The sequence below is a fragment of the Desmodus rotundus genome, chromosome 4 (genome assembly GCF_022682495.2).
Source record: "Desmodus rotundus isolate HL8 chromosome 4, HLdesRot8A.1, whole genome shotgun sequence".
In the NCBI taxonomy this organism is placed as follows: domain Eukaryota; kingdom Metazoa; phylum Chordata; class Mammalia; order Chiroptera; family Phyllostomidae; genus Desmodus; species Desmodus rotundus.
Genome location: NC_071390.1, coordinates 93,711,133 through 93,726,680, shown reverse-complemented (window position 1 = coordinate 93,726,680; position 15,548 = coordinate 93,711,133). Strand labels below are relative to the sequence as shown.

General features: G+C 42.5%; 1 protein-coding gene across 2 annotated transcripts in view; it reads right to left on the bottom strand.

The window, feature by feature from the left end:
• DAPP1 (dual adaptor of phosphotyrosine and 3-phosphoinositides 1) overlaps positions 1 to 9,476 on the bottom strand; it is a 55,304-nt gene extending 45,828 nt beyond the window's left edge. The window contains exon 1 of one of the 2 annotated variants that reach the window (XM_045183655.3): positions 9,220 to 9,476. In XM_045183655.3, the coding sequence (XP_045039590.1) occupies positions 9,220 to 9,320 (101 nt within the window). In that variant the 5' untranslated portion in view covers positions 9,321 to 9,476. The remainder of the gene's footprint in view (positions 1 to 9,219) is intronic. The other variant, XM_024574733.3, reaches the window with a different exon arrangement.
• Positions 9,477 to 15,548: the final 6,072 nt, after the last annotated feature.

The following is a 15,548-nucleotide window of genomic DNA, read 5'->3' as shown; positions in this document are numbered from 1 at the left end:
AGCAAGAAAACCCTCTTATTTTCATATGTTGGAAGTCTTCTTTTATAAACTTTTTATATGCTTCCTTAACCAGAAGAGAATAGAATACAAAATTTACTAATTATACCACATGTTATGAATATGCCAGACATTATGCTAGGTGCTGGGAATAGTTAGGAATAAAGTTTGTTTTCCTAAAACTTAAAAAAAAAACTTTTGGTTTCATTTTCCCTGAAGAAATTAAAAAGCACAGGAACTACTGTTTATAACAGCACGTTCAAAGCAACGTCACAGTCTGCTTTTCCCCCAGGGCCCACACATTGCCATGACTGTGTCTCAAGGCTCATAGAGGCAGCAGAACAGAGACTCATCAAGCTGTAAAAGAATATTTGTACTGGGCTTTTGAGATTATCAAAACCAGCAGTTGACCTTGAAGGAAACAGTGGTATTATCCCTTCCGTGATATAGTAACAAATTAGGAAACACCCACCCACTAAAGAATTTTCATAGCTGCCTCTCAGCAAGGTACAGGAAATAAGCCCAACCACAGAGAAAAGAGACAAGCTAGATCCAGAAAACTGGTTCCCATATTCAACCTCTTCTTTCTTTCCAGTGCCCCTTCATGCTAGAACCTTCTGAGGACTGGCCCCAGCATTTTGGAACCTCCATAAATTCTTATCCCATTGGGTTTTGCTGCCTTACTTTGCTGAAAGAAGTTTATATATCATTTTGCACTGGTCTTTAAAGCATAGGATTTTAAACTTTTTGAACTGGCCTATGGTATAAAACACATTTTGTATTTCTCTCTCTATACACACACACACACACACAGAGACATACATTATAAGCATACACAAAAAGCAAAAAAAAATTTATAGGGGACAACACTATTCTATATGCTATTTAATATTTTTTCTCTTCTATTTTTTTTTAACAAATATTGATTGTGACTCACTAAACTGACTTTAAGAACACTAAATGGGTTACACCTGGTGTTTGAAAACAATGCAAAGCCTTGCTACTTAGTGCCCTGAGATTGTTAGAAACTCACATTAGACCCCCTGTACCTGCTGAGTTATAATCTCTATCTAGCAACAGCCCCGTATGACTGATATGCAGTTTATACTTTGAAAATCACAGAGGTGAAAAACTCTTGGACCTAAACAATTTCAATTCATTTCTATAACTCTGATGGTCTGCCTTCACACACTGTGGCATCTGAAGAGGAGGAAAAAGAGGTCAAAGCACAATACTAAGTGGTTTTACAGTACCTGTGGGGAGGAAATGAAAAGGATTTGGAGGCCAGGGTTGTCGGGAAATCACAAATAGATGCCATTTTAGTGAAGTGGACAGTAGATAGTACAGGAGGGGACTTCACAGCAGGCTGGGGTGGTCAGGGAAAGCTCCCTGGAGGAGGAAGATCATGAGCTGGAACAGAAGGTCTATGCTGAGGAGGAATGCAAAAGGAAGCTAGAAGAACAGTGGGCACAGAAAGTGATCTTTCACGTTAAAACGTGGGCTGTGCATCCATTTAGATTATGTATTTGTGGGTGATAAAATTCCTCAGTAACCCATGTGTACAGATTATTCATATATTTAATGACATATTTTCTCCTTCCTGGCAAAGAGAAGTAACATAGAACCTACATTCTGTCCCATTAGAATTGTAATGAGACATACATTTTGAAATGTAAGAACATACATTTCAACCCAGATAGGTTCAACCCTTGATTGTGAAACCAGGGGAAATGTCTGGAGTTGAACAGTCAACAAAAGCACTGTTCTCCAGAGAATTTTCTCTTTTTTCTTCATTTGCAAAATTATTCTCACTTTCAAGTGACACTGGTACACTTTCTGAAGTCTCTAGGCCAAAGATGACTAATGCATAGCATATGATGCTACTCCCCATTTCTAAGGCCATAGAAAGGCTCATTGATCTGTCTTCTTTCTTGCTAAACCTATATTTGGCCTGAGAATCTTTCTGAACAGAGTAGAGATTGACCATGAGGTGAATCTATTAGGGAATCCCACTCTGAGCAGTCTTAACTTGGGTTAATATGTCCTTAGCACTTGAGTTATATTCCATGGGATTGCTTAGTTACTGATTTCCTCCATGTTCATATTTATCGGGTTGGTGCTAGGTCCTTTGATTTTGTGAAAAATAAAGCATTTAGCCTCCACACCATCAGAAATCATGGTTTTGGGTAAGGAAATGTCTTATTTGGTTCAAGAACTATCCATGCTGCAATTTGCATTATAGTCAGGCTGTGAAATATCTAGGACAAGACGGTGTTGTCTATATATGAACATTAACTGCCATATTCACAAATTTGGGCTTATCTTTCCATTGATCATAGCTAGGGGCCCTGTCAAAGTACAGAGAATCAAGCAAAGGCTTTGCACAGGATTCCAAAAGTTCTAATGAGGCCTCAGACAGGCAAAGTGTGGTCATAGGAGAGACTGAGAAAAAAAGACTCACTAGAGTCTTTCCAATAAGGAGGTTTCTGTGATGGACCCAGCTTGTCTGTGACTTTCCATGTTGCCTTTTGAAATTTGCATGTGCTGATAGCAGAGCTAAATTGTGAGGCCAGTTGCCCCAGGCTTTAAAAGGCATACCTGAGTGATGACAGAGGCAGACATGTGAGTATCTGGTCAAACAATGAACTACAGGCAGGCCCCAAGTTGTTTTGGTGGAAGTCAAGGCTCAGTTAAAGGGAAATAGGACTGAAAGGAAGGCCAGAATCTGTGGGAGTTGGAGACCAGGATAAACCTGTTCTTGAAGGAGTCTGAGGAATGAGGCAAGAAGTTCTGAAAGATGAAAACACAGAGAGAAAGACAGGGACTCAGAGTGACACAGAGTCAGAGACACAAGTTAAGAGCTGTAGACAGACATGGCAAGATAGAGAACAAAATGTGGAGACAGAGAAAGGCACAGCGGCTTCCATAGATAGTCAGAAGCATACAGGACAGTGACTGACAGACACACATATGACCCAAACAGAGTGGTCCACAAGACAGGGCGGAAGCCAAACAGAAAGAAGGACATAGACACATAAGGAGAGACCCACAGGGCCTGACTCAAAGGTGGGTAAACACACCCAGGCTATCAGACTTGGAGAGACTGGAGGGAGGGTGGCAAATTGCATCTCGTTTCAGCAGCGGTCCCTCTGTCCAGTCCCCTGATCAGCCTGCATGGTGCAGGAATGGCTGTAACAGTGTCACTGCACACCCAGTGCTTGGGGCCAGGGAATGTTTGATTTGGACTGGGACCCAAAGCTGGAAGACTGACTAGAAAAATTATTTCATGGATAAGAACTTGAGAAGGACTAGCATGGCTGCACAGAAACCCAGAGCCAGAGGTTCTCTCAGGAGGACTCATCTCTGAGTAGAATCAAGCTTGACTCTGCACTTACTCTGGGTGTTCATGCAGCCTGTACCTTTAAAAGGTTGCTTCAGTGTAATTGTCCTCACACTGCATTGTCATTGAACAGCAAATTGATGTTTGTCTCTTCTTTTTCTCTGTCTCAAATCAATACATTTTTTTATAGTGAAGGGTATGGTAAAGACACTAGAAAACCAGAAGAAGAAAACCAGGTGGAAGCTTTCTCATAGAATGTGGTTGAAGGAAGGAACTCTGAGAGGTAAAGACCAGAATCAGACTGACTGCGGATTAACTGCTGGATGTCAGAGACTGGGAAGGTTGAGTCCAAGCGGGCTCTTTTTATTTTCCAAATAGTCATGTCTTTTGCCACTTTTACCACTTTACTCATGCCATTTTCTGTTTAGCAAATGTCTTCTTTTTCTGACTTCAACTGACAAAAATCCTATCAGTTCCAAGGCCATCTTCTCCAGTGATCTCCTTCCCTCCTGCCATATGAGCTATGCTTTATGCAGACACTGTTATGGCCCTCGGTCCCCTCACCCTGCATCCTCTAACTGTATGCACATGTGCCTTCGCTGTCCTCTGTACTGTAAACTCCTGGAGGGGACAGCCACTTTTTTCTTAATTTCAATAACAGATGGATCTATGAATGAACATAAAAGTGAATGAATGAAGCAAAGCGACCCCACTCAGGGTGGAGAACCTGGGTGGACAGCTTTCCACATGTAAGTAGAAGGAAAACACCATCAGCCATAGAGGAACAGAAAACACAAGTGAAGAGGAAATTCACTTGACTCAAAGAGAGAACACACTGTATGCTAGTTACATATTCTCCTACCTCCACAAGAGACTCACCTTCCGTTTTTAGACTCCAAGATTACAGAACTGTGCACAGAAGAGGAATGAATGTCACTGCTCTATGTGGTATCACAGATTTGTAAACAGGTTCCTATAAAGCTTTGACTTTTCTATTCTTCTTCTTAGCCTTGTCAATTTGTCTAGACCTCAAAATGAAATCTACACAAAATTCAATAAAGGTTTTATTTATTAGGATATTTACTTGGTTTTGTCATGCTCGTGTATATGTATAATGTGAATTATGTGAAAGAGTGATTAATGTCTTTTAGTAATAAAATGTATTGGTTGTAGTCATCGCAGAACTTTTTTATTTCTCTCAGTTCACACTAGCACTTGTATATAGTGCTAGTGTAGGAAGAAAGAAGTTTGATGGAAATTAGGAAGTTGCATTGGTGGACAGGCACATGGACTCTGAAGCAAAACTGGATTTGAAGGTTTCTCAGCATGTAAACTTGACATGTGATCAAAGCTCTGTCCTTCACTTTTGTCATTTGTAAATGGGAATGACATTAGTGATAGTATCTATGTACAGTGACGTGTGAATTTAATAGTCATGCAGGCCAAGGGCTTAAAATAGTGCCTAGAACATAGCAAGCACCCAGTAAGTACTGACTGCCACGATTAGAACATACGCCTTCTTGGATCAGTAGAAAGAGCATCAGCTTTGGGGTAATCTCCTAGGCATGTCACTCAGCAGCACCACTTAGGAGGTCAGTGACCTGGACAGTTTGCTGAACTTATTTGATGTCATCTTGTGCATCTATGAAATGAGTATTATTGAAAGTGTTACTGTAAAAGCTAAATGACACAATGAATGTGAATGGCATGGTGCAGGCAAGGAGTAGGGGCTCAGTGAAGAATATCGTGACATGAGAGCATCCTGGTTTGGTGGACTACATATGGGCTGGGGACCCATATTTGCTGGACTTGGGCAGCCTGATTTTTCTGCTGATGGGTCTCTTTGCATATAAAGTTGGAATACCAGTACCTATTAAGGACCAGAGCTGGTGTGTGCAAAATGTCTGCCTCATAATAAGAACTCATTTGGGTTATTTATTCCTTGGGTTAGCAAATCATCACCCGAGGGCCAGTTCCTGCCAGAGCACACGTTTTTGTAAGGACTGAAAGCCAAGAATGGTTTTATGTTTTTAAATGGTCAGGAGGGCAAAAAAAGAAGATTTTGTGACTCATGAAAATTACATAAAATTCGCATTTCAGTGTCCAAAAGTAACTTTTTGTTCGAACGCCATCATGGTCCCTGCTTCTGTTATCCTGGCTGTTCTCTTGCCACAGCGGCAGATGGGAGGCGTTCTGGCAGAGATCATAAGGCCTTCAAAGCCCAATATATTTATTACCTGGCTATTTATAAATTAATTGTACTGACCCCTGATCTATTCTAACCTTCTCTTATATGTGAAGGTAAGGGGTAGAGAAATGAGAGGTATTTTGACTTATTTACTTAAATACCCAGAGCTTAGAGTCTAGTTTCTTGACACTGGTCAGTCAAACACTAACACTTATAAAATTTAAGATTTGGGAAATTATATGAAAAAGGGGATATTTATTATATTTATCACTGAGGGAATATATGTGACTAGATAATCTAAAAATCTAATTTAAAAATATCCTAAAATATTTGCATTTCTCAGTGTCCCTTTTGCATCTGTAGTTATGTAGTTTATAAAGGGATAAACTTTATCCCTTTATAAACTACATAACTACACTGTTCCTACAGTATCTCATAGGAAACTTTGTGGTAGTCAAAGAAGTTCTGGAATTTTAAATTATTAACTGACTAGCAGTTCTACACCAGTTTGTTGCTTAGGTGATGATTCTAATATTCACTACTTGTTTCATTTCCCCCATTGCCTCATGCTGAAAGCAGCACACAGCCTGACCGTTTCAGCTCACCTCTTGCTTCTCAAGGGCCATTATCTCCCCTCTTGCACCTTCTACCACCACTACCCACTCCTCCCCCAATCCCACACCAAGGTACCAGTGAGGCTGAGTGACAACCACGGATTGTTTTATTTCCTCTTGCAAGAGGAAATAAACACCTTTAAGATGACAGAAAATGAGTGTTTTTTGGCTGACACTATAAATGAGGCAGAAATCCATCTGAGTTACTTGATGTAAGTGCTGTAGAAAGAACAAGCCTGTGCTCTGAGCAAGTCACGTGTGTCCTAGGCAGGCAAGCGATGGATTTGCTGCAGTGCAGGGTTTAGTTTACGGAGCTTCCATATTCCAGAGTCTGAAGAAAAACAGGGACCAGAGAACAAAGACGTAATCTGTCTAATTTAATCATCATATTATGTCTATATGGATCAGAAATACAAATGTAAAAATCTATCTGCTTAATCAAACAACCTACTAAAAATAATTTTAAAACTATCTGTTTTAATCTATCAAGCACTCTAAGCCACTTTCTGCTTTAATGGAGCTTTTAAAATCTAAATTAACCAGAAGTTTTGGTATAGGTCATACCAAACTAAGTCACTAATCAGTGACTTAATGGTTGGGGGAAAAAAACCCTTCTTTTATATTCAGAATTCTGCCAGAGGCAACAGGTTATTTTCAAGTTTTCTCAGAAATTATTACCTATAAAAGGTGTATCAGTGATGTCTAGGAAGGGCAAGTACTGGCTTAAGTCAATTAGTACATTATCAGGAATTTTGCAAGCTGGTTGTTAAATCCTTGGTGGTTTGTGTTGTCCACAGTAGGAACATTTATAGTAGGGAGATAGGCAGTCTCTGGAAATCAGGGCTCCCCCTTGTCTACGTGGCTTATCAGCACACCATTGAGTATATTTTAATCAACCACGCTCTTCTCAGTCTTATTGGGGGGATGAAAATGTTCTAAAATTGAATTATGGTGATGGTTGTGCAACTCTTTAAAGTCACTAAAAATTATTGAGCTGTATACCCTTGAAATAAGTGAATTTTATGATCTCTAAAATATACCTCAATAGAATTATTAAACAAAATGCCCCCAAATTAACAAACAAAATGTCAGCATATATCGATGGCTTTAAGATTCAGGTACATCCCCCATAAATGAAAGGTGAAGCCATATTTACTCAGCACTTCTGATGGACTGGTATTCTACGCAGTGATTGGTCTCACTCTGGAATCACTTGCAAAGTTTAATCAGAAAACACTCCCACGACACGGATGTCATGAGTCTGGTCTGTGGCCTGGGCGGAAGTTTTGTTAAAACTTCTAGGGTGATTCCAGTGTGCCACCAAGTTTAGAACCACAGTATGGAGCAATCTCTCCAGATAACTGTAGCTTGCTTGTTGTTACAGAAATCATCCTCAGGTGCTTGATAAATGACCAGGCCTTCTGAAATAGAGAAGTCTGGACATGAATGCCCATTTTGGGGTGTTTCTGGGCTGTACTGAATGTCTATTCTTTGCTCATGGAGGGAAGACACAGATTTGTTTCCCTGTGGGTTTCACCTGTACTTGCTTCCTGCCATGGGCATTATGGTGGGGAGAAGACATCATATTGCTCACCTTGTCAACTAAGTGAGTACCAATGTACTCAAACAAGGGGTCTAGGCTCCAGGATTATTGAATTAAAGGACCAGAGTCAATTATCTCCTTTGGCTCTTTTCTCTTTGGGGGCTGCCTGCTGATTATGGGTGGGAATATAGATAAGGAAACAAGTACGAAAGAATTATAGTTTAATAACTTAATAAGGCTCTGAGAGCCCAAGCACCCAGCTTTAGTGCCCAGACGTGTGACACCCACTTTGGGTGCTCAGGGGCATTTTACCTTTTCTCTTTGGGGAAATCTAGAACATTAGCGATATCCTGGAACTTTGAGTTTCCAATAAGAAGAGTTTACTTTATAGAAAATTCTAGCCTGTTACATCTGATTTACCTTCTGAAGGTAGGGCTCGATTCTGACACCTCACATTTAAAATCTAAAGACAGGACTTATGAGAACTTTTATACTAATACAACACAAAAGACACAACCCCTGCCATGTTAGTGCAGAGAGATTTCATCCCTGCTTGAGAGTTTCTCTGGTTAAGAACAAGCTTTCACAGATTGGAATCCCAGCTCTGCCATTTAATTGATGTGTGACATAGACAAGTTATTCAACACTTTTGGTGCTCATTTTCTTCCTTTGTAAGATGGAGATGATAACAGTTCCTACCTCATTGGGTTGTTGTGAAGATTTGAGCTGTTTACTAAGACAGAAGGTGCAGGTCTCACCTCTCGTGAAGCACAGGTGTCAAAACCAGCCTCACCAGGCTGTTCTTGGTACTTTAGGGTAAAGGTTTAGTATCTCTAGGAAATTCCCCATTCCTCTCTTATGTAATATTTGTTTCTCTGATTAAATATCCTGATGAGTTGTCTGGTCCCTTCTTAAAGACAGGACTATGATGACGCCACCTATTCAAACTCATTACCTGTTTGAAGCAGAAACTGTATCCTCTTTCCGACTTGCTAGTATTTAAGAGGCTCAAAGTTGCCCCTGCAGATGTGCCTGCATACATGAGCTCACAAAAGCAGTGTCAGGAAAAGAAAGGCTTATGGACATTGCTGCAGACACTTCCTCCTTTCTCTTTTGAAAAAGTCCCTCTCCTGTACGTAGGGTAGGCTTTCTGTTTATCTTACCGGCAATGGCTCAATAGAGCTAAAAAATTTTAACAGCACATATTTTTATAAATCAGATCAATATGAAGGAAACCAAGCAACATCAACTTACACATATCAATTCTGTCCCTACTCTCAAAGTCTGTCTAACATTTGAATGTTGTCCTATAGTCTGCATCTACCTGCTTGCACATCGGGGAAAATAGAATGTGCTTTTACAGTGCAGTTAGCTCCAAGCAGGAAGACACCTAACAGACACAAATGAGTCAAGTGGAAGGGATGGAAAATAGGGGTGGCAGAGTGCTAAAGATAATTATTAATCAAAGTGAGCGTCAGGGAACGGGGACTTAATGCTCACTCAAGGAGTGCTTTGAAAAGTAAATCTGCTCTCTTACCCCAAGTCCTGCAGCAGCTCAGCTTCTCCATCGGTTCTGCTCCACAGATCTGAAGGATCCTGGGTGCTCATCTTCCCTTCTAGAGACTCTGCTCTGCCCATTCGCGCTCCTCACGTCTGTGAAGCCCCTGCAGGTGCCAAGGGAAGAAGCAATGGGCTCTGCTGCTCCTCACGCTCTCCTCCTCCTCCTCCGAGAGAAGCCAGCTGTGAGTCTCCAACTCACAAGGAAGTGAAACTTGGTTACTCCTCCCACCGACACTTACCACCCTGGCCCGAGGCACTGGCAGGAGTGTTCTGTCAGTCAGGAAGTATGCAAACTTAGCTAGCTACCTCTGAGGACACCCACACTGCATCACGCAACCTGCAGTTTCTGTCAAAGGAAATAAATATGACAGCACTCCAATTGGGACTGGACAATGAATTCAAACTCCTCTTGTGAGGCCAGACCACAGCTCCTCCTTGGTCTTCTCTGGTTTGTAGACGGGGTGCATGCACTCGTTCACCACACCTTCTGTCTCACACACAAGCACGCAGGATACGGAGGAAGCTTCTATTTCAGGAGCACCATTACAGTGGGAAAACAAATCAGTCAAATCACCAACTTGAATTCTGAAGTTAGTTTTTAGCACTTTCTGAAGTTAGTTGGTTTTTAGCACTTTCTCAGTATTTCTGCTTCAATTATCCAAGTTTCCAACATATGTTTGACTTTCAAGTTGGCACAATTCAGAGACAATTATTATTTCCTCGGTGGAAAAAAGATAAGTTGAGAACAAGGTAGGAAAAGTTGGAGGGAGCCAGGCGGGTGCCAACTAATGGGGGTGTTAGAATGCTGACCCCTCTTCACACTACCTGTGCTGGGCTTAACAGCCTGTACTGCTTTGTGTCCACATTCATGGGCAGAGAATTTCATCTGCCTGAAAGTCCTAACGGGAAACTGCAGTAACTCTCAATTCTTGGGAACTGGAAAAAGCCCAGCAATAAATGGATAAAAAAGCATGTATTGCTTCCTGCCTTCTCTCTGAATGTGCTTCTGGTTTTGCCTTTTCTTTTCTTTTTTCTTTTTTTAGTCCCCATCCAAGGATATGTTTATTGATTTTAGACAGAGAGGAAAGGAGATAAAGGAACATCAGTGTTAGAGAAAAACATCGATCAGTTGCCTCTTGTACATGCCCTTACCAGGGATGGGACCCACAACCTAGGTATGTGCCCTGACTGGGGATCGAACCCACAACCTTTTGGTGTACAGGCTGACACTCCAACCAACTGAGCCACCTGGCTGGTCCCATTCATATTCTCTCTCCTTGACTCAGGGTTCACCAGAGTGCTCTATAGCTTGCTTCTCCCTGTGTCATTTGAGGGCCTTCACCATTGGCATCACTTGGAGCTTATGAGAACAGAGAATTCCAGGTTTGTCCCAGCCCTTCTGAACCAGCATCTGCCTTAAAAGCAGATCTCCAAAGTCACTCCCTGCACCTTAAAGTTTGAGGCAACTACTTTTATAGGGTACCAAGACATCTGTTCCTAAAGTAGAGGCTGACCTGCACCTAGCACCATTGTACCCTTCCTGAAGGTCCTTCACTATTATTTCTGCATGTGTCTGTCATTTGTGAGACCCTGGCTTCTTCTGATTGCCAGAGAGAAATTCCAGAGTTTCTAGAGACAGCCTGGAGGAGAGTAGGCTCTGATAACACACCCTGATTGTATACAAACATTTAAAATTCTTTCAGCTGCAGTTTGTTTGCAGAGAAGTGCAAGATCCATTTGCAACAGTGGCCAGTCCTGACCAGGAAGGTGCTGAATGTGCCTGCCGCAGAGATAGGGGACCAGCTGGTGGCAAATTTCCTGTTCCCTTTCTATAGCCCTTTGTTTAGTGGTTTAGTATCTATTTTGTTCCTGTTTTAGCAAATTCTGGGTTTTCTATTTTTTAGCCTTTCTTTTCAGTAAAGTAGCAGAGTTTACTAAGATGACCCTCTTTCCTTTTTTCAATCTTCCTGCCACTCTCCTTTTCTCATTTTGCTATTCCATCTGTCGTCTTCTCCTGTGATGTCATTCTTTCATTTTGTCATGTGTTCCATTTTCCCCAGGATCCTTCCCTTCCCCTTTAACCCCTGTTCCAGTAAGTACAAGGTCAGCATGTAGCAGAACCAGGGCAGCGTCATTAGTAGGTAGCTTCAACAAAGTTACCAGATATTCATAAAACTATCTGGAAATACAGTAGTTTTCAGCCTTTTTTATCTCATGGCACATATGAACTAATTACTAAAATTCTGCACACACCAAAAATATATTACGTTTTTCACCAATGTGAGAAAAATAAGTGTAATTTTGAATCATTCATACCAGATGCCAATTGATGTGTTGGCTGTTTTTTTTTTTTAATTTTTAATTTATTTTTTATTGTTGTTCAAGTACAGTAGTCTCCATTTTCCCCCCACCACTCTCCCCCACCCCAGTCATCCCCACCTCCCACCCCTGATACCATCCTCACCTTTGTTTTGTCCACGCGTCCTTTATACATGTTTCTGAAAACCCTTCCCCCTCTTCCCCCCATTATCCCCTCCCCCCTCCCCTCTGGTTACTGTCAGTTTGTTCTTTATTTCCATGTCTCTGGTTATATTTTGCTTTCTTGTTTGTTTTGTTGATTAGGTTCCACTTATAGGTGAGGTTATATGTTATTTGTCTTTTACCACCTGGCTTATTTCACTTAGAATAATACTCTCCAGTTCCATCCGCGCTGTTGCAAAGTGTAGGAGCTCCTTCTTTCTTTCTGCTGCGTAGAATTCCATTGTGTAAATGTACCATAGTTTTTTGATCCACTCATTTGCTGATGGGCACTTAGGTTGCTTCCAGCTCTTGGCTATTGTAAATTGTGCTGCTATGAACATTGGGGTGCATAGGTTATTTTGGATGGGTATTTCAGGATCCTTAGGGTATAATCCCAGTAGTGGAATTGCCAGGTCAAAAGGCAGTTTAATTTTTAGTTTTCTGAGGAAATTCCATACTGTTTCCCCAGTGGCTGCATGAGTCTGCATTCCCACCAACAATGCACTAGGGTTCCCATTTCTCCACATCCTCTTCAACACTTGTTTGTTGATTTGTTTATGATGGCCATTCTGATCAGTCTGAAGTGATATCTCATTGTGGTTTTAATTTGCATCTCTCTGATTGCTAGTGATGCTGAGCATCTTTTTATATGTCTCTGGGCCCTCTGTATGTCCTCCTTGGAGAAGTGTCTGTTCAAGTCCTCTGCCCATTTTTTAATTGGGTTGTTTGCCTTCCTGGAGTGGAGTTCTGTGAGTTCTTTATATATTTTGGAGATCAAGCCCTTGTCTGAGGTATCATTGGCAAATATGTTTTCCCATACAGTTGGTTCTCTTTTTATTTCAATGCTGTTTTCTTTAGCCATGCAGAAGCTTTTTATTTTAATGAGGTCCCATTTGTTTCTTCTTTCCTTTACGTCCCTTGCTCTAGGGGCACTTATCAGTGAAAATATTGCTGCGTAGAATATCTGAGATTTTCCTGCCTATGTGCTCTTCTAGGATGTTTATAGTGTCATTACTTATATTTAAGTTTTTTATCTACCTTGAATTTATTTTTCTGTATGGTATAAGTTGATGATTGAGTTTCACGTTTTTGCATGTAGCTGTCCAGATCTCCCAACACCATTCGTTGAGGAGGCTACTCCATTTTACGCTTCTGCCCCCTTTGTCAAAAATTAATTGACCATAGAAATATGGGTTTATTTCTGAGCTCTCTATTCTCTTCCATTGGTCTCTGTGTCTGTTCTTATGCCAGTACCAGACTGTTTTGATTACCATGGCTTTGTAATACAGTTTGATATCATGTATTGTGATCCCTCCTACTTTATTCTTCTTTCTCAAAATTGCTGCAGCTATTTTGGGTTGTTTATGGTTCCATGAAAATTTTTGAAGTGTTTGTTCTATGCCTGTGAAATATGCTATTGGTACTTTACTAGGGATTGTGTTGAATCTATAAATTGTTTTGGTTAGTATGGCCATTTTGGTGACATTAATTCTTCCAATTTGTGAACATGGTACATGCTTCCATTTGTTTGTGTCTTCCTTAATTTCTTTCTTCAGTGTTGTGTAGTTTTCTGAGTACAGGTTTTTTACCTCCTTTAAAGTCCCCTGCTGACTTTAAACCGGCTAAACTAGTTCTGCTGGTCTTCCTGGATGCCGCAGGCTGAGGAGGATTAGGCTTTGCTTTTCTCCCTTCCTAGGTTTTTTTGAGGATGGGGGCCAGGTCTGGGCAGCAATATGCATAGTTGCCCTGCTTCCAGCCAAAGGCCCCTACTGTCCATCTGCGCCAGGCCGGCACCTTTAATCCACTAGCTGTGCTGTCCTTGAGGTGCACTAATTGGGGCAACTCACACACCACCTACTCTCTTTGCTGTCCTAGGTGCTAGGCACTCTCATAGTCTCTTCAGGGTAGTTCAGCTCCCCCACTGAGTTAAGTCACTCCGGGGACTGCTAACTCCCTGAACCCTGCTGCCGTCCTCTGCGGGGCGCCTCCTCCTTCCTCTTATCAAGCCGGCCATGCAGTGTCTCAAGGGCTGGGCCTCAGCAGTGGCTTGAGCACCACCAAAGAGGCAGTGCAAGGAGGGGGGTGGGTGGCGGCTGCTGTGTGAGAGTTCCCCAAACAGCAACTGAGAGCTTTTTTTAAAAATGAAATCCTCCTGTTTAAGCCCACCACTCTCAACAAGTGCTAAGTTTCTCACACAGCCCCACTCTCCTACCAGACCAGCAACTATCTGGTCAGGGTCCGACACGGCCCGACTCTTCTCCCTTCTCCAAGCATCACCTGGCTCCCCAATTTCTCTGGTAATGACCCAGCCGGCATCCACAGTCCCAGAGGGTGAACACAGCCCCTGTGCATCTCCCACTTTGTCTTTATTCCCCCGGCTCTGTCCTCCCTGTTTGGCAGGGGAGGGAGCTGTTTATGTGGCTCTGTCCAAGGATCCTGTGACATACGCCTGGCTGGGGCTGCAGCAGCCCTGTTCCCTCTACTGCTCCTGGGGACCTTACCATCCCAACGCAATCTCCTTACCATCTGTTATTCAATGTCCTCTACATTTTTTGGCCTCTGACCTTCATATAAGCTGGGATTCGGTTGGCTGTTCACTCTGTTCCTCAGATTGGCTGGGTGTTTCACCTGTGCGCAGGGGGAAGTGGGCTCTGCTCACACCTACCTCGCCACCATCCTCCCTCTCAAAATTTGGCTGTTGTCATTTTGTATTTGATAAATCTATGGGAAAAGAGGTCGGTACCCATGACTAAGTAGTCAGGTATTGCATGTTCTTAAAGTTCTTGCAGTGTACAAGTGGAAAATTGCTGTGGTAATGTAATAGGGTGCAGCCAGCTCTGCCCCCCACCACCAAGAGGGATTTGTAATGGCGTCCAGGAAATATTAAAAATATATAATGTCCTCATGAAGCAGGGTGCAGCCAAGAGTAGGGCCCCAAGAAATGATTTGTAATGGGGTCCAGAACTCAAGGTGTCCAGGAAATATTAGAAAAAAATATATAGGATGTCCTCACCCCCACAAGCCTGAGCCAGGGGGGATGGGACACATGGAACAGGGCCATTCAGAGCTGTTTTGGGTGGCAACAGCTTTGCAGCTAACCCCTGGCATGGTCATTTAACATATCTATAACCTTTAACTGGTTTCATAGATATGTTAACTAGCTGTGGCCATGTTTTGAGCCAGGGGGATGGGAACAAATTCCACCCAAGATGTAACTGGGAAGCAACTCCCCCTGGTTACAGCACCTGCGTGAGAGCTTGGAGATGATTGGCTCCCTGCCATGGGGCCACACCTGCCCAGACTTACTACGGCAGCCCAGTAAAGCTGGAAGAATACGGGGATGCTGGCAGGTGTAACTGACTGTAGGAGGAGTCGGAAATGGGGCTGCAAAGGAAGATGGGTGCTGGGATTTAAACCTAGGTGCGGCATCCATAGGAGAGAGAACCACGAGGTTCTGAAGCAAGCAGATAGGTAGAGGTCCAGGCAGTTCTGATGAAGTGAATAGGAAATAGGGAGGACAACGTGGTTCTGAGGGGAAAGGAGGAGGACCACGCGGTTCTGAAGGAGTGAAGAGAGGGAGGACCATGTGGCTCTGGGGTGCTTCTTTTTGCCATGCGGCTTAGGCAGCAGGAGAGACTTTGCTGGGAAGAAAAGGGGAGAAGGACTCTTGCTGGTGGGCCATGAGAAGGTGCCACATGGCTTTGGGTTAACTGGAGATTGCAGCAGTCACACAGCTGATAGTGCCTGGAGCCTGAACCATGGACTTCTACTTCTTTTCCTGAGATA